This window comes from Pseudomassariella vexata (genome assembly GCF_002105095.1).
Source record: "Pseudomassariella vexata strain CBS 129021 chromosome Unknown BCR38scaffold_1, whole genome shotgun sequence".
NCBI lineage: Eukaryota > Fungi > Ascomycota > Sordariomycetes > Amphisphaeriales > Pseudomassariaceae > Pseudomassariella > Pseudomassariella vexata.
The window spans coordinates 3,447,256-3,472,637 of NW_024467956.1; the positions used below are offsets into that span (position 1 = coordinate 3,447,256).

At 50.0% G+C, this 25,382-nt stretch overlaps 5 protein-coding genes across 5 annotated transcripts; 1 reads left to right on the forward strand and 4 right to left on the reverse strand.

The window, feature by feature from the left end:
• The first annotated feature begins 48 nt into the window (after positions 1–48).
• BCR38DRAFT_418268 (uncharacterized protein) lies at positions 49–2,931 on the forward strand. The gene has a single exon (XM_040859214.1). The coding sequence runs from the start codon at positions 254–256 to the stop codon at positions 2,831–2,833; it is 2,580 nt and encodes an 859-aa protein (XP_040721466.1). The 5' UTR covers positions 49–253; the 3' UTR covers positions 2,834–2,931.
• A 1,756-nt stretch (positions 2,932–4,687) lies between these two features.
• On the reverse strand, positions 4,688–4,885 carry BCR38DRAFT_296450 (uncharacterized protein; the record flags this gene model as incomplete). Its single annotated transcript, XM_040854503.1, has 1 exon — positions 4,688–4,885. A coding segment is annotated over one exon (198 nt), but the record flags the coding sequence as incomplete, so codon positions are not given.
• Positions 4,886–5,580: 695 nt separating this feature from the next.
• BCR38DRAFT_480353 (uncharacterized protein) lies at positions 5,581–5,892 on the reverse strand (the record flags this gene model as incomplete). The annotated part of the gene is made up of 1 exon (XM_040863263.1): positions 5,581–5,892. One exon carries the CDS (start codon positions 5,890–5,892, stop codon positions 5,581–5,583), a length of 312 nt encoding a protein of 103 aa, XP_040721468.1.
• A 7,395-nt stretch (positions 5,893–13,287) lies between these two features.
• BCR38DRAFT_22373 (uncharacterized protein) lies at positions 13,288–15,298 on the reverse strand. The gene is made up of 2 exons (XM_040854271.1): positions 15,156–15,298; positions 13,288–15,005 (listed from the first exon to the last, which is right to left on the reverse strand). Exon 2 carries the CDS (start codon positions 14,928–14,930, stop codon positions 13,770–13,772), a length of 1,161 nt encoding a protein of 386 aa, XP_040721469.1. The 5' UTR covers positions 14,931–15,005; positions 15,156–15,298; the 3' UTR covers positions 13,288–13,769.
• A 3,056-nt stretch (positions 15,299–18,354) lies between these two features.
• On the reverse strand, positions 18,355–19,413 carry BCR38DRAFT_22397 (uncharacterized protein). The gene has a single exon (XM_040854273.1). The coding sequence runs from the start codon at positions 19,279–19,281 to the stop codon at positions 18,745–18,747; it is 537 nt and encodes a 178-aa protein (XP_040721470.1). The 5' UTR covers positions 19,282–19,413; the 3' UTR covers positions 18,355–18,744.
• Between the last annotated feature and the right edge of the window lie 5,969 nt (positions 19,414–25,382).

The window sequence follows — 25,382 nt, forward strand, 5'->3', positions numbered from 1 at the left end:
TGGAGGTCGCGATTTTAGCGGGATGGACCGTGCATTGGGCCCCTTGGACCCCGGATTGCTAGCGTTCATTTTAGCCCGACGGCCAGTCCTTGGAGGCTCAACGTCATGAGACTCTTCGGTCCAGTCTTCAAAGCAGCCCAATATCAACATTTTACGTATTGGCTTGGTCTTTTATTGCTCCTGACAACCACACACACGGGGGTATAGCAATGTTATCAAGATAAAATCAACAGCCCTGAGGCTTTTCATCGCCATGCCTCAGCCGCAGGACAATGCGCGCCTCGTCTTCCTTATTATCCTGCTCTTCTGGGTTGCCACAAATCCAGATACCGGTCCCGGCTTCGTCGCGGCTCCCTCGCTGACTAAGGCTCGGCTTGTGAGACAGCGACATGCCCATGGTATTCTGAACAGTACGCATTGGGGTGACTTCTCTCCACAGGTTGCCAATGAGACAACCGGGGTGGCAGCAGGGTATCTGAACCTGACGGGCTTTAGGCAAGAGGACGGCTTCGTCTGGCAGGAGGACTTTGGGCGCCTCAGGAACCGCTGCGAGGAATGGAGTCAGCATGCTGTTGGTCTGCCTACAGCTCCCGCGCCCGTGTGGCAGAATGTGACGGGGATTGTGCGTGGTCCTTGGGTTAGGAAGGATGCTTCGGTGCCTAGGTATCACTCGAATTACAACCTGACCGAGATGACCCCTGGCATTGACTGGGTGACATGGGGAGGTGACTGGGGGAGGAATGTCACGGGACCGGAGGGCAAGATGATGTTGAGGATCGAGGACGACGGAGATGACGACATGGAGACGGAAGCGCTGGGATCTACAGGATTGCCACCGACCCACATCAGGGCGAGAGAGGTGTCGGCTACGGTCACCATCGACGATGACGCAGGCAGTGGTAACAGCTTTGAAATGCGGCTTCATGGCGTCCACTGGCCTCGTCAAGGTGCATTGCTGCTGACGACGACGAGTGAGAAGTTCGCCGGCATCTTCGGATTGCCTCACCTCACTACGCGTCAGGAGTTCTTCGAGTCTAGCCAGGCTCTCTTGAACAGAACTTTGGACAAGGTTCTCTCTAGAAAAGAGAAGCGCTCATTTAGTGATCCGGTGAACCCGTGGGCCTCTAGTCTGGACGCCCCGGGGGAAACTTGGAATCCGTCACCGCATTGCGAATACATCGCTTACGTACAGGTATATCCGCCTGAGAATGACGTACTCAGAGTCCAGCCCGCTCTTGCTGGTCCCGAAGGTGTCGCGAAAGCCATCGAGGAGATTGAAAATGAGCTGCGTTTTCCCCAAGGAGCTCCTCAGCAGGGTAGGCCAAAGCTTCGGATGTCTGCTATGGTGTTCTCACCGGACTGTGCCTTCTTACTGGAAACAAAAGGGCCACCGGATTATCCGCAGGCAGATGGAGACCATCTCGCCGGATGGAAGCAGGAGTTTTGGCTCCACAGCGTGAGCACCTGGCTATTAGGTTTTGCCCTGATCATCTTCATCCAGGTCCAGCTGCTCAAGTTGCAGATGCGGGAAACCTCGACACCGTCTACATTGGGACGCATCAGCTTCCACACTGGCAGTATTATGCTTCTTGCAGACGGCGTTATCCTTGCTGGGTCAGCTGCGTGGAGTCTCTCGGCAACAACGACCATGCTGCCATCATTGGTTGTCACTTGTGCCGCCTTCTTGTCCATGACCGTCGGAGTCACTTTCTTGGCCGAGATATACAAGGTGCAGGAACCAGAATGGCGAAGACGGGACAGAGAGCGTGAGCGGGAAAGGCAAGCCGCATCTACCACCAATAACACTCCAAGGCCAGCGTCAACTCCTACACCTCCTACGGCCGCACCAGGTGCAGCTTCGACTCCAGGGCCGAACACAATCCTGTCGACGGCCGCCCGCCGCGCAATCCCTCGTCCCCCTTCACCACCCATCATCATCCCCTCGGATCAAGACATTGATGCCGAGATTGAAGAGGTCACCAACAACCCGACGGCCATCCTTCCGGCTCCTGCAACTGCCGGCAACAACACCACACCAGCGGCAGCGAACTCCAGCATCACACTGAGTAACATATTCGGCCGCTTCATCATGGCAGGCATCACCCTGTTGTTCCTGACCCTCGCCGCCGTAACCTGGCGCCCGCACTTCCGCTCCATCTACTTCAACCTCCTTGTCTTCAGCTATCTATCCCTCTGGGCGCCGCAGATCTACCGCAACATCTACCGCAACTGCCGGCACGCCCTCTCGTGGCGCTTCGTCATCGGCCAGAGCTGTTTACGCCTCCTTCCCATCTCGTACTTCTACCTAGTTAAGGACAACTTTGCCTTTGCGCAGCCCGACTGGACCGCATTCGCCGTCCTCGCCGGCTGGGTCTGGATCCAGATCTGGGCGCTCGTCTTCCAGAGCGTGCTGGGGCCCCGCTTTGGAGTGCCGAAGGGTTGGATGCCCGAGGCGTGGGAGTATCATCCTATTTTGCGCGAGGATAATGTTGAGTCGGGAGGATTGCCCATCGGGCTTGTGCTCGCGGCTTCGGGGTCGGAGAGTCCTACTTTCGAGAGGCGGGATAGCAATGCTGGCAGTGGTGGGGGAGGGGACAAGAAAAACACGCGCGTACATGTCATCGACTGCGCCATTTGTCGCGAGACCCTTGAGGTACCCATTATAAAGGCGGGGACCGGGGATCCGACAGCAGGAGGCGTGGCGGGCGTGTTTGAAAGGAGGAAGTATATGGTTACGCCGTGCAGGCATGTGTTTCATAGTGTTTGTTTGGAAGGGTGGATGAGGTTCAGGTTGCAGTGTCCGATTTGTCGGGAGGAGTTGCCCCCTCTGTAGGGGACAGGTGTTCTTAGCAGAGGCGGTTGCTGTTTGTATATGAGTAGGAATAGGGGCTATCAGAATTGATGTATGGTCAACTGGTATTTCTGGTCTGGGGTCTTTATTGGTGTTACCGTAACACTCTTGGCCTTGGGATCTGAGTTCCTCGATTTAATCTGCACTTATAGATAGTCCGTCTCCTCGTAGGTGCAGGCTGCTCACGCACAGCTGCATGAGGGAATCAATGTCTCCCCGGGCGTAACATCGAGATGATATGGACCCGCTTCATGCCGCGAGCCATTTCCCACGAAGACCCGAACAGGGATATTCAGGATGCTTACCGCCTTGATGATAAGGACTCCTTTCAGAATAGATGTACTGGGACTTGCGGTTTCCGCCACATTACGACCTGATCACCGTTGAAGAGGAGCGCACAATAACTCCTCTTCGTCTTGCCGCTATAGCAGATGTGCAATCCATCGTCCAAGGTCTTCTCGCCAGGGACACCAGCGCCAACCTAATCCGCAAACATTGTGAGTCCAGCACACGTCAATTACGTGGGCTGTTATTGACGACGGCAACTAACATAATATAGAAATATTGGTGGTACACGGGTTGACTTGTCTATGAGCGATCATTGTGGCCGCGTTGCTCTCTTCTGGGTTTGGATCGCTACGTTCCTGACAATGCATACTGGCTTATCGGCAATAGCCCTCCAGCAAGCCAGTGGACGAGGAAGTTTAACTTGAGTTGCCCTCTGTGATATTGCTTGAGGGAGGAAATATTACGATGGCGACAACCCTCGAGTCGACCCTGGCTTCCGCTACGAGAGCCACAATTCTCAGATCACCAAATTCTTCCTCGAAAGTAACATCGGCCTCGAAACCACGGCGGAGAAAGAATTTGATGCCAGGTCGACAAGCTCACGATCAAATCAATATGCCGGAGTATGGGGATCCTGAGGGGCACTACTCACCTCTCCATATTGCACTGAATAGTGCAAGGCTGATCTTGGAGAAGTGACACCATGACATCAAAGTCGAAGATAGGTTTTTAAATACTCTATTAGAAGTTCTCTTCAAGAAATATGTGGAAAGTTCTAAACTTTGTGTCGAAAAAGTGAGTTTACTGCTGGAAAATGGGCGAACCAGTGCCTTTCATGTAGACCACAGGATGGAAGAAATAGTGAATGGTACCAAAGTCGAAGGCTACCAAAATGGGGGGGGGGCTGGAAATTGTATGAGTATGCTTTGGATCAGGTTATATTTCTGATCTTTCTCAAGACGACTGTGTATTACTGGCTCGATTCGATTGATTCGAAGACCCGACCCTCGCCCCCTTTTCGTCACACGCAGCCCATGTGTATTTATGTAGGCCTCAATCAGTCTGACAACATGTGGCGAAAATTTCTAACAAAGTCTCGCAATATGTCTCGCACCCCTATCTGCCTATTTGAGGTTGACGGTTGGCAAAATTCAATGGTCGCCAAGGCCAATGAGCTCATGGTCAGCATGTACCAATGCCCATATTGAAGTTGAGTTGCTCACGTGTTTCAATCGTGAACAGAAATAGCTGCTGACTGATATGAAGGTATTCTCTTATTCATTGGAGTTTGATTGGTTTCGATCTTCAGTCTTCAGTCTCCAGATCAGATTTCTCGCCTGATACGCCTCCCTGCCCGACTGTGCCAGGTCCGGGAGGTCTTTTGCGAAATCAACCACACGAAGTTATACGTCGCTGTCTCCAGTAAATCACCAAGCAAATTCATTAAATCTCGGGCCCCTTTTTCGTCCCTTCATAAAACCTTCACTCCAACCCAATATTCAACGAACCCCCTTCCTCCTTCCAAGGGCACTTATCAAGATTCTCCCTTCTGTCCCACCTCTCCGAAGTCCCAAAACTGACGTATGCTTCCGGATGCTCAATAGATTCCTTCGTTCTCGCCGGTTCAGGGCAATCCTCCCCATGATAAACCACGTTCGCCTCGTACGACGTCCTGGCAAACAAACTTGCCCGCACAAGATCCCCACGAATAACATATATCTGAAAAGCGTTATAATACGCCCTCGAATTAGCCGGTTCATGCGCGCCTCTCCCACCACCACTGCCACCACCACCACCGGCTCCTCATACAGCACCCGAAAGAACATATCTCAATCCTTCAGATACTCCTCCGGTCTCTCGACCGTCCGCCCAGCCCTCCCAATCGCTCAATCCAACTCCTCGATTTGGCAGTGTCGCTCATTACTTTCTCATGATTCCTTCGCAGGCAGAGAACACACAGCACGTATACTCAAACCCAAATGCATTCCTAAGATGAGGCCACCGGAGCACGGAAGGCGCGTGATTGATATAAGCGACTGTGCTTTCCTCCCCAGCTTCAATATCCCGGGTCGCAGTCAAGGTCTGGTGTTGGTTAAGACGTTAAATAGTTCCCCGTTGGATGATTGGGCAGGGTCAGGAAGGAGGGGAATGACAGTCGCGTCCATGTTGTCAATTGTAATGGGCGGCAGGCACAACGTATGTTTCGCAAATGAATCATAGAGGTTCGTGGTTGGCGAGGACAACGACTCAGGACTGGATTGTGATCGATGAGGGTAATATAGGATATAGCCATATGTCAGGTACGAAGGGAGATTATGAACAGCAGACAGCTTCTAGTAGGCAGGGGCAGCAAAAACAGGATATCAATCGCGGATGCTGTAGAATATGATGGATTGGCACGCACACAGCTAGGTACGGTGCAAATCAAGCAGCGCCTGCCATTATATGTTGTTGAGGTTAAGTGTTGTATTCAATCCGCTGTCCATCTCGATACATTTGGATTCGACTATCGTGAGGCCTACGTAGATGCCCTTGGCCTCGGTCATAAGCCACTCTGGGGTTATGGAGCGGGTGTAGAGTTCTTTAATCATGACCTCTTCAGCGGGAACGGAGCGAGTCAGGGGCTCCCGATATTCATCATCATTTTTTTGTGATCGGTGAGACAGTATAGTATCAAGAAGCCATTTCAAGACCTCTGGAAGACTTAAGACATTGGGAAGAGTGAGAAAAGCTTCAAGAGTCGGCCAAACCATGTTATGATAGTGGCAATTTCCCTAACCGGAATATCACCAATCTGGTCCTCGAGCTAAGCGAGTAGCCTGTCTTGACCCGTAGTAGGAAGAGGCTCGCATTTCGTAACTAGGCAAAGCGCCTTGGGTCTGCCATTCTTCCTCCGCTACTCCAGATAGGCCTTGAAGAATCCGGCTAGAAGGCCATAGTCCAGGGTCCACTATAGAGCCCTCTAAGCGCAACAAGAGCATTTAGTCATACCGCAGTTATTGTTAGTCGAGGAGTTCGAAATTTCCCATAACGGAGGTTCTGATTACGTCTGAATCGGCAGATAATCTAGTCACAACCAGTCTGTAGTACTATGTCTTTACGGCTATTACAACATATTAAAGAACTCTACCAAACAATCTAACAAACATATTTTGATATTTACTTAGTAAGGCCCAGAAATATAGCAGTTATAGTAATATTAAGTCGTTAACTTAATATACTTCACAAACGCGATTAATTTCGTACTCCTCGGAGGACGGTTATACCTGAAGGTCTTACCATGTGCCCCGCTGGGATTTATCCCTTGAAGGAGAAGTGCTCTGCTATCAAGTCAGTGTCCTGATTAACGATTTATCCTGCGTTAGACATTAACGGTTAAGTTACTCCCAAAAAACTCTAAGAAACTAGCTATAGGAAGGGACAATCCGTATTTATAGGCCACGTCCTGAAGGACAACCAAGCGATCAAGACTATTACGTACAATTAGAATCTGGTTGTAGGCAACTTTTAATAACATAGTGCGTTTATTAGTTTAATTTAAAGATAAATAGATGACAGAAAGTCCTATAAGATACGAAGTGAATGTCCAAAGTGAAAGTGTGAGCCAGTGTGCAAGAATTTGAGAAGGAAAGACTATTCTTATAGAAACTTGAGCACGATATCAAGGCCTCACAGCCACCTTAATTGTCACATCCATGAAAGAAGTCTTCGTCAATGATGCCATTTGCCCCTTTACGGATATTCGACTCAAGCCTGCCTGCCTGCCTTACAACCGGACCAGACACCAATACCTGCAAACCACCAACCTGCATGGCAACAACATCAATCAACAACGGTGATGTGTTTAGGATTCTATGCTAGGCCGGCATCTAGCCCTCCGCCCCCATCTATGTGGTAGAAGCATATAGCGAGATCAGTTGTCGGATTTGTTCTCCTCCATACATAGTAGGGACTCTGAACAAATGGTCCGAATTTCTCATCTAAACATGATACACCTATGCGTGTATTTGCTGTGGTGTCATACTCTGAAATTTGAGGGCATTATCCACGTCCTTGAGTGCAATTCGTGAAAACTTCCCGTGTACTCCTCGTTGACCGAAAAATCCAGCTCTTTAGCAGCAAGCCAGTGGCAGAGACGGCCGGCGCGGTCGAAGGCGCCATACACTGCCTGCCGCTATGTACCGCGGTCGCAAGTCGGTTGTTTATTTGTGCGACTCGTTTTCGTCTACCCGGAGGTTGCTTGGCTTTACTGGGAAGACGTGGTTACTGAGCAGGACCTCGAATGTGATAGCGTGAACCGCCATGGGGATGAAGCCTGCTTGTTAGCGGCCACTGATGCGCCTGATGTCGATAAGGAGGAGGTGAACTACGAGGTCATGCAGGGCACGAGACGCGCTGATCACGAACTATGTAAGCTGGTATAGCTGCGCTCGATATCGAGCCCTGCGACGAACCCCTCCGTTTTCCTCTACTCCTCACACACCAGTCAGATCAACCGGGGTGTTTGCTGCATTGTCGGCATCTGGAAATACGCACATATAGTTAGCACTGACTTAGCTGGGAGGGGGCAGCTGAGCTTACCGATAGGGTTAGCAGCGTTGACTTAGAACTGAAGATAACGTCGCGTTTTCAGATCAGGCAGTTCAGGCAAATGTTTATACTGTGTACTGGGCGCAGTCAGCACATTCCCCTGCCGTCCACCTATGTTCCCGACACGCCATCGACCAGGCTGCCCACAGCGTCGCCAGGCACATCGTCGCCGACTGACTCCACGCAACAAATTTATCTGCAGAACTGCTTTTGCTCGCGTAGATCCAGCGGTTGCCGTACTGTTTGAAGACCTCGAAATCAAAAGGGTTGGGATCTGAGGCTGGACGGGCATCGCCCATTTCGTCTTCAGGAGATCGGTTGTGATTCCGCCGGCGTACTACGCCTCCAAGAAACAGTACCCTAGCTGTTGTATCTTGTTGTACCACACTCCTATTATGGCCTCCTGCGACTTCTTGAACGCGTGAAGCAGCCTCGCTAATATCACCGCCTTATCATGAGGATGCTGAGACTTCCGCTCTAAGCTCTCTTGCCATTGTACTATCTAAGCACGAAAAGCACAGAGTGACGCAAGCTCCTCACGTAGAGTAAATCCCGACGATTCGGTAGGGCAAAGTAGTATGCCCCGGAAAAGAAGGTAATCGTAATCCAGAGGAGATGGTTGAATAGGCCGGAAGGGTAAATCGCAGAAGAGATATGCGTCGTCCATAGGCATACCGTAGTACCGAAGTGTCGCCTCATACCGCCGCAACGAGGGTAATAGAACTTACAGCACGGCTACGATGCAGACCAACATCCATAACTCGTCCATGTCCACGTGATGAGATAGGAGGCTAGATTTTCTCGATCTTGCAACTCGGTTTACCATAGCATTGTCATTTTAAACTTTTTTATGTAGTTTTGTTGCTGGTTGACTTTGGCTATTTTCAAAGCTCTCTGCTATTATGAATTCATTGACAGATACTACGACGAAGAATGTCACGACGCAGAGATACTCACTTGCCTCTCACACCAGCAACGCATTTCACTGTTGCCACAATAACCATTCATTTGCAGATATACCCTCGTTGTTAGGTTGTATAACTTCCCTATAATTACAATTCCGTTCAGTTTGGCTATCTCGGGTGGGGTCAACTCAATCCAGGGAGGCTACCACTGGACGTTCCACTGCATGTTGGAATATTATGTGGAAAACGGAATGATGCAGATATGAAGTAGCGGTTGACTCTGCTTGGTTAGAAGCTTCCTACCTATCCCAGCTCTTCCTACCTTACTAACCCGAATTTCTCAGGAAAGATGGTACAACCAGATTCCTTTGGGACAGACCGCTTTCGTGTGAAACTTAACCCCTTTTCAGCTTCAATACAAGGCCACAGTGCCTGAATTATAAACTTCATGTGATGAAAATCCTACACTCCAGGGACGAAAACGCAGTTCATATGAATCTACCCATATCGTATATCCAGGAGTCTAGGTTCTAAAGGTGGGTGACTCTTCACATAATATCTCACACGAGGTCGTCCCTGGCTGGCTTTTTGCGCTTCACATAGATGATGAACTACTCTGACAAGCCGCTTATGATTTCAAGTATACAACTTCGACAACTTCGACCTCACTAAATACTGTGCAGTAGTAACGCAGCTAGAAGGACCCCCGTTTGGCATGCATCGGGTTCTCATGAGCGGAGAAATCATTATATCTATTGGCATAAAGGCTGATATTAGCCAGATGCCAACTACCTTCCAACGGCGTTGCTAACGGAACACCTTCATCCTTTGACATTATCGTCGTACTAGGAAACAGTTGATCATAAAACATTTATTCTCATGAAATAGTGGCAATCGGTAAGTCTCTTTCGATTACTGAAACCCCATCTCAATTCGGGACTAGTTTGCTACAGTGAGAGAAACGGTACTCGTCTCTCCACAACTTGCGGCGTATCCGTTGTCTTTTCGCCCTTCACAAGCCTCTTGAGATCCAGTTATACGCTACTTACCGGTAGTACCCACGACTGCTCGTTATCGCCAGAAATTCCAAGTGATCCAGCCCTGAATATTCATCCCTGCTGCTAGACTTCCACCCTCGATGAACCTATCCCAAGTCGCACGATTTCTCCGTACTAAGACCGATCACGGTTTGTTTTCGACCCCTTCAAACATAGGCCGCCCCAACACCTAGAAAATCGTAGCTTCAACCAGACCTGACAGCTTCCGATAAATCGGTCACATTCCATCCCTTTGACCGGCTATCCGACACAGTTGAGACGCGGCTACGCCACGTTGTCTCGGTCTATGCTAAAGACCCCATCCAGCCTTGCCGAACCACGCATCCGGAACCCACGACTACTTCCAAGGGCATAGCGGTGAGATCAGGATGGGGCCAGGATGTTGAAGCTGCATAGCTCGGAGACCTGGGAGTCATCGTGTCCCCTCGTGAGGTTTCAGCTGTCTCCTTTTGAAAACAGCGTCGTTACCTCGTAAGCTTTGGTCCCAATGAACTGACCGCTGCGGATGTGTTTGAGCCTCTGTTGAACCACGCCGAAAAAGGTGTTGTAACTAGATTGGGAAACTAGCAACTGCCCCTCGTTACGGCGCGAAAGTAGTAGAGCACAAACCACTATGACAAGGCTTAGTTGACACATCCGCTCGTCATTCTTCACCTCACTACGCGCATGACGGAAAATCAAAGCATGGGCCTCGGGTGGACGGTGCGTAAATTCAATCTGGGGGCACGGGGTTGATGACAATCTCATCAGTGCCAAATTATGCACACGTGGCGTTCGCCGGACTGGAAAGTTATACCCAGGAGCTTGGGATGGCATGTGCTAAGATACTCCTCATGTGCCCTGCTAGATTATGAAAGATAAGAGGTATGAGCTATGACCTAACTTGCTTTATTAATGGTAAGTGGCTGACTTCGATAGTGTGTCGATTGATGAAAGCTAGCCAGGTACCCAACCCCCTGGACATGAGCAGTGCACCGAGGTTGGCGATTCAAGGTTCACCATCAACCTTATTCCAAAGCCTTCAATGCCGCTCCCGGCCCCGTTCCCCCACCCCTTCAATGACAGGATGACACGGCGGGCGACGCGGGGGGGGGGGTCAGTGATCATCTGGGGGGCGCCTGTCTGTCCAGTCATCAGATCAGATACTATTACCAAAGCGAACGTTTATATTGAGACTCATTATCCTAGGAGGGGGTAGACCGAAAACACCCTGACTTGATTCCGAGTCTATTTGTGTCTCCGTTTTCTCCGTCACAAGATTTCTACGGCTACGGAAGTTGCCTGTGTATCGATGGGCTGGGTAGCGGGATGCCGTTGACTAGCTTGAACTTAATCGCTGCTTGATCTGGAGATCACCGTGACTTGCAGCAGCCCAGCCAACTGACTTATCTAGCCAATGAGCGAGTCAACCATCATGCCATTCTGCCAACTACGGTGCTCCGAACGCACCGGTTCACGTGTTTGGAACTTCAAGTGGTAGCTGGTGGGGTTCGCATCGAGTTCGCAGAGTACATGCAGCATCTAGTTGAGTCGCGCGTCAGTGAGCCCAGATGGGGCGATGGTATTACGTGTAGATGTCAAACTCAATGCTGGTTATTATTAGTACAACTTCTCACTTTGGTAAAACTAGTGAAATTAGCTGCATTATCACGACCAACTCCGTCCATGGACGATATGCCACAATCCCAATGACTTTCATTCCGATGCCAATCCCAAGCTCATGACAGCATCGTGCTCCAACGTGAATCGGCATGCAGTCCAAGCTCTTCCAATATGCACCATGCGGTAGAGAAATGAAGTCGAAACCGACAATTGCGAACAGGCTCCTTCCAACCAAACCCGAGGCGCCTTTCCGATAACTACGGACTTATGAACGCGAATTAGCAACAGTCACATGGCCAGCCAGGGTGGTTCTTCTCACGTTCAGCCATTATTAGAGTGCTTGCAGAAACCCTCATCCTGGTAACGTAGTATAAACATCTGTTCGCCTCCTGGCTGCCGTCAGCGGTGGGTTGTGGTCGGTTTCATTGGCTCCCAGGAGAATTGTTAGTGCACTACGGACTTGCCAGCGTGGATCTCCTGGTTGGCTGGGATGTCTGTGCCATATTGACTCCCTTGTGGGCCAATGGGTAAGCTACCCCAGACTAGACCGCGGGGTGGTAGGGAAAGGAGATTTACTGGATGTTTCGACGAATCGCAATGCTACCTAGCCTACCTATCAGATAGGAAGCCATCACACCTCGCCATCCGGTTCGAAGGGGTGGGTTCTTTTGTTTCGGACTCGCCGTCACGTCTGTCGCTTCTGAAGATTAGACTTGTTTCGGCCTTTCACTTCTGGAAACTGAGTCGTCACAGGGAAGCAAGGGTGGGCGGTGACCCCTTTAAGCTTACAGTAGTCGTCAAAATCTATCCACTTGGAGAGGTAGGGTAGCAGCTACGAACGAAAAGACCGAACGACCTTGTCGAGCTCAAGATGAAAGATGGAATCAATTGGGGTTGACATATGATAAGGTAGGGCAGAGAAAAGGAAGAGCCTGGGCAAGGCTCTGGATTTGAAACAAGGTTCGACTGGACGTTCATGCGACAAGAAACGACAGAGAAGTTACATAGTATGTCGGTGCCACGTCTATCTTGACCGAGTACCTGTCATTGACTATGCGACCTTGCAAACCTCGTTGCTATACCCCGAATTGAAATGCCTAGGGATGGGATGCCCGGGAAAACCCCCCCCGAGTATGCAAGCTTCTTCCCGGGGGAATGCAATCAATGCAGTGCACATGTAGTCTAGATGTAGTGCACAGCACGTCGTCCATTATTTGTGGAAGGAACGGAGTACCGCTCGTGCTTGTCGACGGCCCTCCGATGAATGCCCTTGAGGCCCTTGAAGAGAAAGTGCGCAACTGTCATCAAGGCACTAACAAACCTAATGACAACAATCATTTGCCTCATGCCTCATTCCGAAGAGTTTGATTTCATGCGAAATAAGCAGGACAGCTGGTATCCTTCGCCCCCATGGCCACATTATCATCTCATGATAATAAAGATTGACTCGTACTAAACCGTCCGTCCGTCCTCGTTGGTGCGATCCTGCCGCAAGCGTGACTTTTTGTTTGAGTAAATTGCGAGGCCGATTCCCCCACGGTCGATGTGGATTGGTGGGATGTTGTGCTGATCGTTATGCAGCACCACGGAAGCACCATGGAATGAGGTGCAGAGTTTCCTTTTGCGAAAGCCGTTGCCGCATTGGCTGGTTTAGGCAAGCAAGGTGACGAGACAACGTTATCTTGGGCTGTTGTGTTAAGACAATAGATGCAGCCACGTTGTCCATAACTTGCATCTACTTTAAATTCTCCGGTTACATGAACAAGCAAGCAGAGTAGTTATACAGCAAGTAGGAGGGAGCAGCCAATGAATCATCTGCATCCGCCGGTTTCGGGCTTCGTGCGAATGCGGAGATGGCCTTCTTTTTGGACCTCAGGTTGGATGCGCAGGAAAACTGCCTGTTCCTGAAGGACGTGGTATGCATATGTATGTATGTACTTATGGTGTAGCTAAGGCGACTCAGGGTTCATGTCAGTGCACTCACAGGGCCTATGCTGCCGGCCTGTTTCACACCATGATCGGCATGGGATTTACTGGGGGTAATGGCCCTGGCGAAAATTTTGGTAATTACGTTGCATTGAGGAACTCGGGGTGATCACGTTCAACTTGGCATGTTCCGATACAATAGAGCAGCCGATTTATCACTATTAGGCAAAAATGAGGTGATGACGAAGGTATGGTTGGGAATGCTATTTCGTCATATTACTCCCCACCGGCTCTCGTGAGCTTTGGCACTCTTGGCCTCTCCCCCGCCGTGTCGACTATGTACATTTATGTTGGGGGGTGTGGTAAATGGCTGGGATATCAAATGAGAAGTAGGAAAAATGAAATAACGAGTGGAATAACCCAATGGATGTCCAATGCTGATTCCGAACGCCCGCGGAGAACGCCATGCCATGAGCTCGTGAAACGCCAGAATGATGCCCCCCTATTAAGTAATTGCAAAGAATGTTGCCAGGTAAATCCGAGCGCGCGTCATGCTTTCATGCTTCGTCGTCGATTCATGTTGAGACCTTTCAGTAGTCCTTTCTTTGGTGTCGCCGGGCTGATGGGTGACATTGGTGATATGGGTTGTGATGGAGTTGTTGCGCAAGTGGTATTTCTCTTCGCCGCCCGGGTGGCAGCCTTGATAATGTCATTGTAGCTGACAGGTGATTGTGGTGACATGACAGTAGGCGATGTGACAATTTCGGCAAGCTTTTCCTCCTCTTTCGGCGGTGCTTCAGGAGCTGTCACGGTCTGTAAAAGATCCAACGTCGAGGACGAGGAAGTTAAAGTAGGACTGTCCCCGGCCCCGTTCTTGTTAAACTGGTTCAGGGTGTGCCGACTTCGCTTTCTGACCAAGCTCAAAGTCCGGGAGACTCCTCTGAACACGGCCATATTCCTGGGCGTTCGCGGACTAGCGACCTCGTCGTCTTTAGGCGAATCCATACAGTAGTTTCCGGTGGCGTAGGGGTCAGTATTCAGGAAGGACGGCCGTTGGGTTGGCAGGGTGGTGGTGGTGAACAGGCTACTTTGCCGCATTGGTTGACGCGGCGGTCGTTGCGACTCGGCGCCACTGGTTTGCGGCCGTGTCTCAACTGAGACGGGCGATATCGCTCTTCTCGGCAGTTCGACGATGCATGGCTTGCCAGAGAAGACGACAGATACAATCTTAGCGGTATCCTCGTGGCTCCGGCGGCGCCGTACTGGCGATTCTGGTGATTCGTCGGTGGCTGTGTCAGACTCGTAGTCGGAAAAGTCGTCAGCGGAGGACGATGCATCCTCCTCGGATGACAGGTACATTTCGTGGGTAGAGGCCAATGATTGTGTGGCAGACTCGATCGAGGTGAGCCTAAGCTTGTCGAATATCTTGGAAGCCCTCAGGCTACTCCTTTGAGGGACCGTCGGCGCCTCCACCACGGAGGCTCGTTTCGAGTCCTTGGTGGTGTCCATGACAGTTGCTTGCCCCATGATGCATTCCTCGTCCATGTCGGTAAACTCGTCCAGAGCGTCTTCGTCGTAGGTTGAGTGGGTGGTGTAGCTATCGCAGGATTTCTCGTGTAAGGACACGGTAGTAGAGTTTTCAGATTCGTCCATGTTCTTCTGGTTGGGGTTTTGTTCCCGGGAAAGCAAGGGGCATTCCACGAGAGACATAGCGAAAGTATTGTGTTCGGCAGTGCGGACCCGTTTGCGTTTTGGCTGGTGGAGGAGACAGAGAACAAGTCTGGTCTACAGCAGTAATGGTAAGCGTTTGCTGTGAAGACCAGCTCCTCAATCGAAGTGAAGAAGGCTAAGGTGGGATTCACTCGCGCGGATCGCTGGACCTTAAGACGAGCAGATGTTCGAGCGAGGGAGGAAGGATGAGAGTGGAGGCCGTACGTGTGCCTATGTATGTAAGTCGGGTACTTGAGCAATCCACTCAGACAACCAAGCCAGGGGTCTGGGGGTCTATCAAGTGTATTAGTTATCGACCCCTGGACCTAGCAATTCTGAGCAAGTGGGCTAAAACGCTCGGCCACGGAGCAGACGACGGGTTGCGCTTCGTTTGCGGCACGAAGCGAGTCAAAAGACGACAGGACGAGTCGGGAGTGCGACTTTATGCAGACGTGGCAGAATTGTGCACGACGACGGCAAGACGACTGGCACGACGACCCCCAACGACAATGGCTAGAGTCTGGCGCCTTGGCTTGATGGCTTCAATATCTGCGTTTCATATAGAACATGGGGATTGCGAACGGGGATGGTGTGGCTGCCGCGCGTTGAAGACAGGTCGCATGCACTGGCCAGTTCGGAAATGCAGCAGCATCGCTTGACTCAAGAGAGGAAGAAATCCGATAACTTCAGGGCGATGAGATCCATCAGGGCATGTTACGAGAAAATGGACGACGAGCAAGCCATAAGTATGCGGGCGAATGGATTCAATTCAATGCTCCAACACGAGAGAGAGCAGTGCTCCCTCATAGCCACCTCTATTTTCATCTGTTGGCATTTCAAGTCTATTTTTCGTCATCAGCCACCAAGGTTGAACTATCCTACTTTCCAGCTTGGCCCAGGCAGGTCCAGGGTGGCCGCCACCTGCCTCAAGAGGTCGGCTGCTGGCTGGCCGACGAGCGGCTTCAGGAAATGCGTGCCCCAAAGAGGCAAGACCCCCCAAGAATTGTTCACTCCCATTAACCACGACCTCACTCCTGGTCTACCCGAAGACCGGGGGTGTGTCATGGAGGCTTCACCTGAGCAGGACATGGAGACGGGTACGTATATACATTACCGAAGCACAAACTGGGGGGTTGATTGGCCAGCTATGACAGCTCTAACCTTCGTACCCTGCTGGCGCGAAAGAAGTAGAAAGCCTCCACCCTGTTGGGATTTTTTCCTCACGACGAGGAGGCCACGACGGGACAGCTGAGAACACTCAACGACCAGAAGGCCCAAAGCCAAAAGGCGTCAAAGCCCGGTGCAGTAGGAAATGAACAGCACGAGGAGCGCCACTGGCGTGCGCTTGCGCCTCAAGCCTGCCCTATCTATTGCCGACCGGACCACTGCATAGTGTCTACGTAGATAATTGCAAAGTCCTCCGAACCAAGCACACGGGCATGTCGCCATCGCTCGACTAATGTGTGGGGATTTGGTCAGGGAACCTTAATCGAATAAATTGATTGCATTGAGAAACAAATGGGTGTGGGTTGAACTTGACTGGCCGTCTAATAACCCGCACGTGCCCTGGTTGCTGCGAACGATGAGATACTGGCAGATCTCTTGTAGCTGTTACCCCACCGGGTCGTCGTCGTCGCTTTCACAAAGGCATGCCCGGAGCCTTGCACTGTGATACTGATTGATGAGCGATCCGGCGGCCAGCGGCTGACCACCTTTGCATCCCGCTTGCCTACTTGCCTACATCAAGCCACTCATTGTGTGAGCCCTCCTCTGACTCCGAGCAGTGTCCAAATGTCCTCATACCCATGTGGTCGACAGGGCGAATTGTTCAGTTTTGTGCAAAACACGATCCTTCCAGAAGATTGTGATACCCAGCTGTGGGTATTATTGGCCCTCAAGCATAGCATGTATCGCTGTAAATGTGAAGTTGTGAGCAGCAGCCGGGGTCAGTGATCTCTCCACCGCCAATTACATGTAAGTCATGGCCCAGATCTGAACCTACCATAAGCCGGTGTTGCGCTCTCCCACGGCGGAAGATCCAAATGTTAATAAATCTTATCGTGTGGGCGAAAAAGCCAAGCGGAACCCCGACCAGGTTCTTCAACGTGGAAAAAAGGAGACGAAACGTGTTCCCAGGGCCAATCAGACTCTCGAAGCTCGGAACCAAGCCCCCGACGTGCTTGAAGCACACTGCATAGCCAATAACTTGCGACATGCTATTCACCAGTTCCTCCACACCTTTCCATATCGTAGCGTCACGACATCGACAAATCATCGCCATAGACGTCGCCTTTACCCACAGACCGACTTTCCTGCTTTACTTTGTGCTTTGCAATTTGCGGGAATAAAAAAAATCCATGGACGCATTTTTATGATCCCATCTTGGCTCCTCCAATTTCTTCCCATACTGCACTAGCTCGGTCTCTTCCGGACGGAAGGCGACCAATCTAAGGATGCACAACGAGCCGTACCTCATGACATCCGGGGGCATCGAAAGTTTCGAAATGTTCCCAGCACCAAGCCTTGCCAAGCGACACGATCTGGCGTCAATGTTCAATGGACTGTCAGCCGCTGGGCCCATGAAACGACAACTTGGCAGCCACTGGCGGTTTGTCTGATCTTTTTGGGATGTCAGTGAACAAGCCCTAAAAAGGCCCGAGACCCAACTGGATCCCGGATGGCAAACACACCAAACACTTTTGACATGCGAACTGCTTCAAGACAAGCATCAAACCAGCACATCACGATTCAATTGCCGCTGATCATTTTGAATTGCAGAGGGCTTGTACAGTGAGCTTCATTTGCGGCTTATTTTCGTACCAAACTTGCTTCGACACATATACGCGCGATTTGATACGTTGTACGTTCCTTCCTTCTCCGTTTCTCGAGCATCTTGCAACACCACTGTCCAGCATTTCACTCCCCACTGCGTCAGACAATTCGCAACTTTCTCAGTCGCTACGCAGTCGCTGCCGATACTGTCATTGTGCATTAATACAAACTTGATGTGGTTGCACAGGAGGAATGATAACATAGTATTTGTGGCAAAACGGCTTTCTGTTGGCACCCGATGGCGTCACTGCCAGTGCCATAGGTGGAGACTTTTCTTGTTACCGACATCTGATGAAGATTGCCCAATGGTCTCACACCATTCCTGCTCCATACTCAATGCAGCTTAGCCCCATCTGCCAATTCTATATTTGGACAAAACCTTTTTTTGGTCGCCGCTTCGGAGCCATCAGCTGAACTAAGGGTAGCATTCGGTGTAAATTTAGTCAGCCGAATCTATCGATTGAGCATCATCGTGCCATCATTCCCGCCCCCTATGAAACATATTCCCATATTCTGCGTCCAGATTCAAGGGTATTCATATCGTTTTGTAATCGGGATCACTCGGGCCTGAGTTCCCTGCAGATCCTTAGAGATCATCTGAAGATTGGAACCCGGGGCAACAGCCCACAGATTTGACTACCTATCCACCTGTAGGAACCTTGAAGTCGGGACCCTGAGTTATCATCGTCCAGGTTGACTATGGGTTCCAAGAGGCATTTGAGACAGCAGTTGAACACACCATCCTGACTTGTGATGTTCTTCAGGCCGCCCCGGCGCCAATTGTATGATCGACCGGATCGCGAGGACGAGAAACAATCCCCTGCGAACGGGAAAGAGCCCCGAAACCTCAAAAAACTCTCCGTCCCATGTCTGATATCGTTCCCTTGCACGCCACATGGCGAATCCTTTCCTTTCTCCTCCGCGGACTCCATGTTTCCTGCATGTTACGAATGGGGCGGTTCGTCAATCGACTCTCGTCACATCACTTCAAAGCCCTGCACTGGCACTGAACGCCTCGTCCCGACCTAGTGGCGCATAGCGCCTCCATAATACTGGACGAACAACTCGCAATCGGACGACACGTCCAGCTCCGTCCATCGGCCGCACACTGGCAAGCGCCGCCGCAGTCGGCGTAGCTGGCACCACAAGCGTTCTGGAGACATGCCCCAACTCTGGACGCGCAGGAACAGTCTAGGTGCCATCTAGTAATTGGGTCCACGTCCTTAGCCTCGTTGAGGATCGGTTCCCTGCTAGTCTCGGATTGGCTGGCTGCCGATTGGGTTGCCCCTGCGAACTCGAGGCTGAGCAGAAACAGTAAGCCGGTCACCATCAAGAGGGCGGTCTGCCGTGAGCATCTCCCTCTCATGGTAACGTGGTGACAAGAATGTGCCGGCGGCCCCGTTTGCCAAATGGCTGTGTTGGTGGTGTGTTGGGTTGGGGTTGACGAGGAGAGGCTCAATGAGTAGCTATTGAAGAAATAGAATTGGCCAGCCGTAGGACCCGGGCGGATCCGAAGCATAAAGACAGACCAGGCGAGGCTATGGTGTGTGCGGAATAAGCTCGAGATGAAATTATGGGGAAGAGATATTGGATTTTGTTATCTTCGAAATGACTAATTTGGATTTGGGATTATGGGTTTGCCAAGGGCATTCCTTCTTCCTTTTGTACGCATCCTCAGCCTGAGTAGATTGAAAAACAATTACACTATAAACAAGGCACTGTTCCCAATTTCCACCACATAACCCGCGAGCAGAATCACCTCTCGGAACTTGCCCGGAGGGTGTTACATCATATCGCGACGCGGCAAAGTGCTTGCATATATTGAACCCCCAATCCGGTTCGTGGCTAATACTTATGGTTATTCATGTCCACTTCTCCTTTTACGACTTACACGAGCTACCATATGACCAGTCTTTTCCCGTATCTTCTACTCCGTGCCGTGTTGTGGTTGTGGGAAGGCGTTGCGGCATACTACGTCGTAGGAAGCGGCAACGTTGATCGAAAACATGCGATTCTTCAACGATCGCCATGCAGCCGAAAGCCATGGGGGGCCTCACATTCTTTCTCAGTAGCGTTGCATTCTACGTTGCGCAGATGGCCAGAGTGCCCTTCTCATGCTCTCTCTCGCGGTTGGCATTGGCTCTGTGATGCTGCTAAGCGGCACAGGCGGCGTGGACAAACGCCACAGGCCGATATTGCATGAATGTATGGGGGCCGTTGAGGGGGGATATGCCGATGCATGGATATGTAGATCTTTATGCCAGGGCGAGGCGAAAATGGCCCCCATGGAATCCATCTCACCTGCATTTCCGCCTGGGTCGATAGATCGGCTTCTGCGCCCAGGGGGAGAAACCATAGTTCCAAAAATCCTAAGTGGCATTTTCTAGATTGCACAACCGCCATCGATGCCACTGGGCCCCCATTGCACTATGTTTTATCAGCTGTATACTGTCGATGGGGTGGGTGCCTGGTTATGAGGTTGCAAGCTGAAGCGAGCTAGAGATTGTAACTGGAACAGAGTCCGCAAGAGACTCGGTCTGTCGTTCTGATAAACGAGGCTGACCAACATGTCAGCTCGATTGCGACGTTGATCAACGACCATAGTCTCACCTGGTCAGTATGCTCTGAGTCAGGAAGATCAGCAGACTGACAAATTGTGTACGATATAAGCGGACATCACAAGTGGGCGCAGCTGGATAGTAAGTGGAGGCTGTGTAACATGAACTAGATTTTGTAAACAACAACCTTACGTGTAAGTCAGTTACTGTGGTAGAAGTGTCATGGTAACGACGCAGAGTAGGTAGTAAGTGCAACGCGATGCAGTCTTTCCAGCGCGTCTCTGAGCGGCTCCATAGAATTGTTGTTCATCTTTTGATCCTACCGTGACTAGCCAAGAGCATAACATGATCGTATAATTTGGCCAATAAGCAGATTAGAGCTATGCGTACTAATGTTTTTGACCATGTAAGTCAGCTGCCTGCCTCTCACACCTTGCTGACGCGACTCTGCCAGTATGCTTATCCAGCAGCTTACCCCCCATGTTCCAGCTCTCGCTAGATTCCTCCACATTCCTCCCCATGGAACCATCAACTAGGCTAGGATACTGTAGGCTGATATATACTCCTTTCTGTGTGTGTTTTGCTCATCCTCACCTTCTATAGTCTTTTGGGGTGCACACGTGAGGTCTGCATCGTGTTTGTCTGACAAACGTGCGGTCTCTTTACGATGAAAGGAAGCGACTCATACCCACAACCACCCGCGGCGATCCGTAGGAGTAAAATCCTAGCACAGTCAGTTTACTCCTTGAAGTAGTTGGTTTTAGAGTGATAGCCCCAGATCTATACAGCATTGGACCTGATGCGATGGTTCTATTCGGCACCGGCGGATGCTGATAAGCCGTAAACCACCGACCACATCGGAGGGAATGGATACCTAGTTACGTGTAAACTCCATGTGGCGAGAATTGGGAATAGGTGTGTGTTCTACGGTGTATTCCGTTTATGATGACATGGCATTCCAGTTGAAATTATTTGCGCGTCCCTAAAGTCACCCGACTATGGGTGGTATGGCGGCGATCTTGATCAAGTCATTGACAATGATCCCGGAGACTACCCAAAGCCACCTTCGTATAGCCGAGCTATGCAGGCGTGGAAAGCGATTCGGGCAACGAAGTGTAATATTGTGTCTCTATGATTCGACCTAAAACCCATCTTATCTTTACGTGATGTGTTGTGGTGTCTTGTTGGAATTAATCCACTTCACTTTGGTCGTATAAAGTGTCTGTAGATACTCAGCCTTCTCAACGAGACACTGTTACCCTAATTTCAAGACCAAGATGGCGCATGTGCCATTTCCAATAAATATCATCGGGATGACATTATGTGATTATGAAGCATGGTCATCTAGGATTGAGAGATCACCACCCGGGGGCAAACTCATCGGAAGTTGGGATCATCCCCTATCGACGTCGTCTCATACCATAGGGTGCGTGAGGAGTTTGTGCAAATGGGTGCGCACATGGAACGTATAATCCTTCAACTCGCACACATGAAGGAATTTTGGTGCAGATCATTGAGGAAAAGCCGAGAGGAAGAGCTCAGAAATCAGTTTCCCAAAATAAGAGGACTGGTAGCATGCGTGAGCTAAGTCCCTGCTGATCTGCCACCCCTCCCGAAGATGCGGCTCGAAGGTACATACGTATATCTTATGCAGCACTAAGTACATATGAACTACTATACCAATTGCCCATACACGATATCATTCTCAATGAAATTCTTAACAAGCACCCCTGTCAGCGGCATGACGTGCCGGCCTGTCTGTGGCCCCACCGCTTGCAGTTGACATCAACCTTCCAGGTGCATACTGGAGGATGAATATCAACTTCACTGCCCACGAACTTCAATATAACGAATTATAGAACGGGCAGATTAAGAGATTTATAGTTAAATCCAACTCAAAGATAAGTAAATTATCAAGGACCGTAACAGCTTTTGCGGACGAGCGTGATAGATGTCGAGCCGCCCTATATCGTAAAAAGTTTCTTAACACAATTGAATGCGAATTGGAGGTCATACCCCCCAACCCTTCTTTATTTTCTATTTTCTTCCCTTTTCTCATAACATAGGTTCAAAACCCCGATCGACGACGAAGACAGCTAAGGTCGAGGCATCATTTTATGACCACCGCATTTGAATCCCATGAATGCGTCCCCCTTCTATTAGAGACCGCACAGCTTCCAGGGCCGAAGCACGTTACAGTGGGTAGGTCATCGCCGGGTTAGCATATATTCGTCTTACCACGTACGACTTCCATTTTCTTGGCTGTTTTTACAAATAGTATTATTCATGATCATCAGCGAATGCTTAACCGCCTTCTTCTAAGTGACCGGTTAGCTTGAGCGTTTAATGACCCATGTAGAAGTAAGCCAGGTCACATAGTGGCGCTTCTCACCTTTATAAGAACTTGCCAGGGGTAGTTACCCAAGTCGCATACGATCAGGAGACAGCGCTGTGTAGCGTTACATCTCCCTTACCAAGTCTTTTATATGCTATACTAAACTTCGTATATTAAATCTGTTACCTGGGTCTTCCCAAAATTTTGGTCGAGGCATCGATTGGTTTTTATGAGTACGCAAGTGTGATCTCTTGGCTACGAAGTGTCCTTGGGCAAGCTTGCAGTTCCCAGGTACCAACTTCAGTCTTTCGTCTAGCAGATTCATCGTTTATAAGTATTAAACATTCGTTTTTGATAGATATCTTCCCAGGGTCCAGCTTTCAATCCTTTTGGTATGTTTTGTTAGTATCTCTCCATGATGCTAAGCGACAATTGAAATTTCAAGTCGAACCACAAAGTATGTATGTTTTCTAGTATCATCGTAAGTCTCCTAGTCCATTTAAGTGAGAAGTCGTATATATTAGTACGAGGAAGGGCTTCGATTGATTTCTCCAATGTTGAACACTGAAGGTATGGACCCTGCTCTATTATGCAATTTCCACCGCTTCTCGCCCACTTCCTTATATGAGCTAATGCAACCAGCACATCATCATCAAGAGTGAGCTACGGATTCAAATGGTCGGAATAACCGCTTGTATATCATGTAAAAGCAAGACCAGGAGTGGAAGGGCATCTTGTCGTAACTCGGAGCTGGTTAGGGGCGCAAGCAACCTCAACATGCATGCTGGCCCTCAAAGCCCTTTAAATACTATGAGCAAAGGAATGACATGAGTATACTTTCTGTATTCCTCAAGCGGGTGTTGGTTGCCAGCCTATTGCCGAAACACATAAAGAATATTCCATAGCTCGTATCCGGCTCAAAGAACCAGAGTCATGCAATTTGTAAATATTAGGGTACTTTGAAGTTTGAAGTGTTTTTTTAAACGCGTAATGTAATCGAACGGAAGGCAATTGAAGTGTAGTCTCCATTGGTCAATCGCTACAGGCAGGTACTGAGTCCAAACACACCTAGAGTTGACCCTGCGGTATAACCATTGAACTGAGACTGCCGACGTGTACGCGGGCACCTCATCCCATTCTATAACCTGTCAATATATGTGTGTAGTTGGACTCCACCTTCTAATTTGTCATAGGTAGTCGTGACCAGAACATCAACGGACGGTCGTGGCCCTGGCGAGTTATAAGTCACCCGAATCACGTCTAGTAAGCTGAAGCATGGAGAAATATAATGTTATATCCGCCACGTAACGCCTCTCACTAGAGTTTAGGGGTTGAGCATATATCTCAACTCTGAGTGTTAATATGTACCACTTCACCCATTCTCACAAGCTCCATGTCGTGTATGCCATGCGGACTCTCGCAACCATCCCCCTTATCCCTGGCATCTGGAACCTCTGGTAGTTACCCAAGCGAATTTCACGTTAAATCAAGCGATATTGATTTCATCGTCGACTTACCCTCAGGTAGGCCGTTGAATGCCTCTTATTGATAGCGCTGTGAAGGACCGAGACCTCTTTCATAACCCCGTTCTGCGCACCTTGGAGGACTTCCGGTAACCCCTTGGGTAATTAGGTTCCTCCCAGCCCGCTATACAGGTGCGCCGGGTTCACTCTATTGGCTTGTGAGGAAGTCGATCTATGCTGGCGTAAATGCTTGACGATGGCCATCGTGCTTTGCCGCGGCGTTAGGTAGGCATGCCAACGCAGAACAATTCAAGTAGCTGGTCTCCCTCCAGCCATGTGGAACCGCTTGGTCAATTACAGCCTGAAGACACAGGATCAATTCAATACAATGCCGAATGTGTCCTAGAAGCCACGCTCTGCACGAGCCTCATCACCTTATCCATCTTTTATCACTCAAACTAACACCACAGCCACCTAAGACAGGCGTCTCTTCCCATCAAGCATGCGACGTCATGAATAAAATATTAAGTCACGGAAGAGAACTCTATCAAGATTGTCATTACTGTTTGTTTCCCATAGAGCACAATTCCCTATGCCATCTTTCATTTCCCTGATGCTCTTTGAAAACGCCCTCGCCGGGATCGATCGATCCATCGATCCATCGATTGCCAATCCCGGGCTTAACCGAGACAGGTCAACTAAATCCTCGCAAGAAAAAAGAGAAGACGCCCCCCTCTCGGCCGCCCACATCACCAAGGCCGCTCACTATTCTGCCCTGTGATTATGACGTTGCCTACGTGGGCTTCTTCTCCTGGAAAATGTGTTTTGCTCGTGTTGTGCCTTGACTCCCGCTTCAGATGCGCTGGTCGACAAAACGGATGGCGCGGAAATCCATGCTTGAATTTACCATGACCTTGAGAGATACCATGTATAACACGAGTTATGCTGTGAAGGTAGTTCATGAAATCGTAATCTACTCCTTTTGCCATTTGTTTCCCAGTTATGTCTTCCACTGGGTTGCACACCAATACGCCGATTACAAGTAGAGAGGGTTGTCGCAATTTCTTCCAAAGCCGTTGGGCGACCAACAGGCTCTCCGTTCTATATAGAACTATCTCGAGCTGATGGGGGACCAAATGCCGAAGAAAACGGTTTCCACGTAGATCCTCCGTGGAACGAATCCCACGCCAGATTCCACCATAGACACTGCCAGTTGAGACCAAGCCGCTATCGATGAAAACGCATCCTCAGTATTTAGCATGCC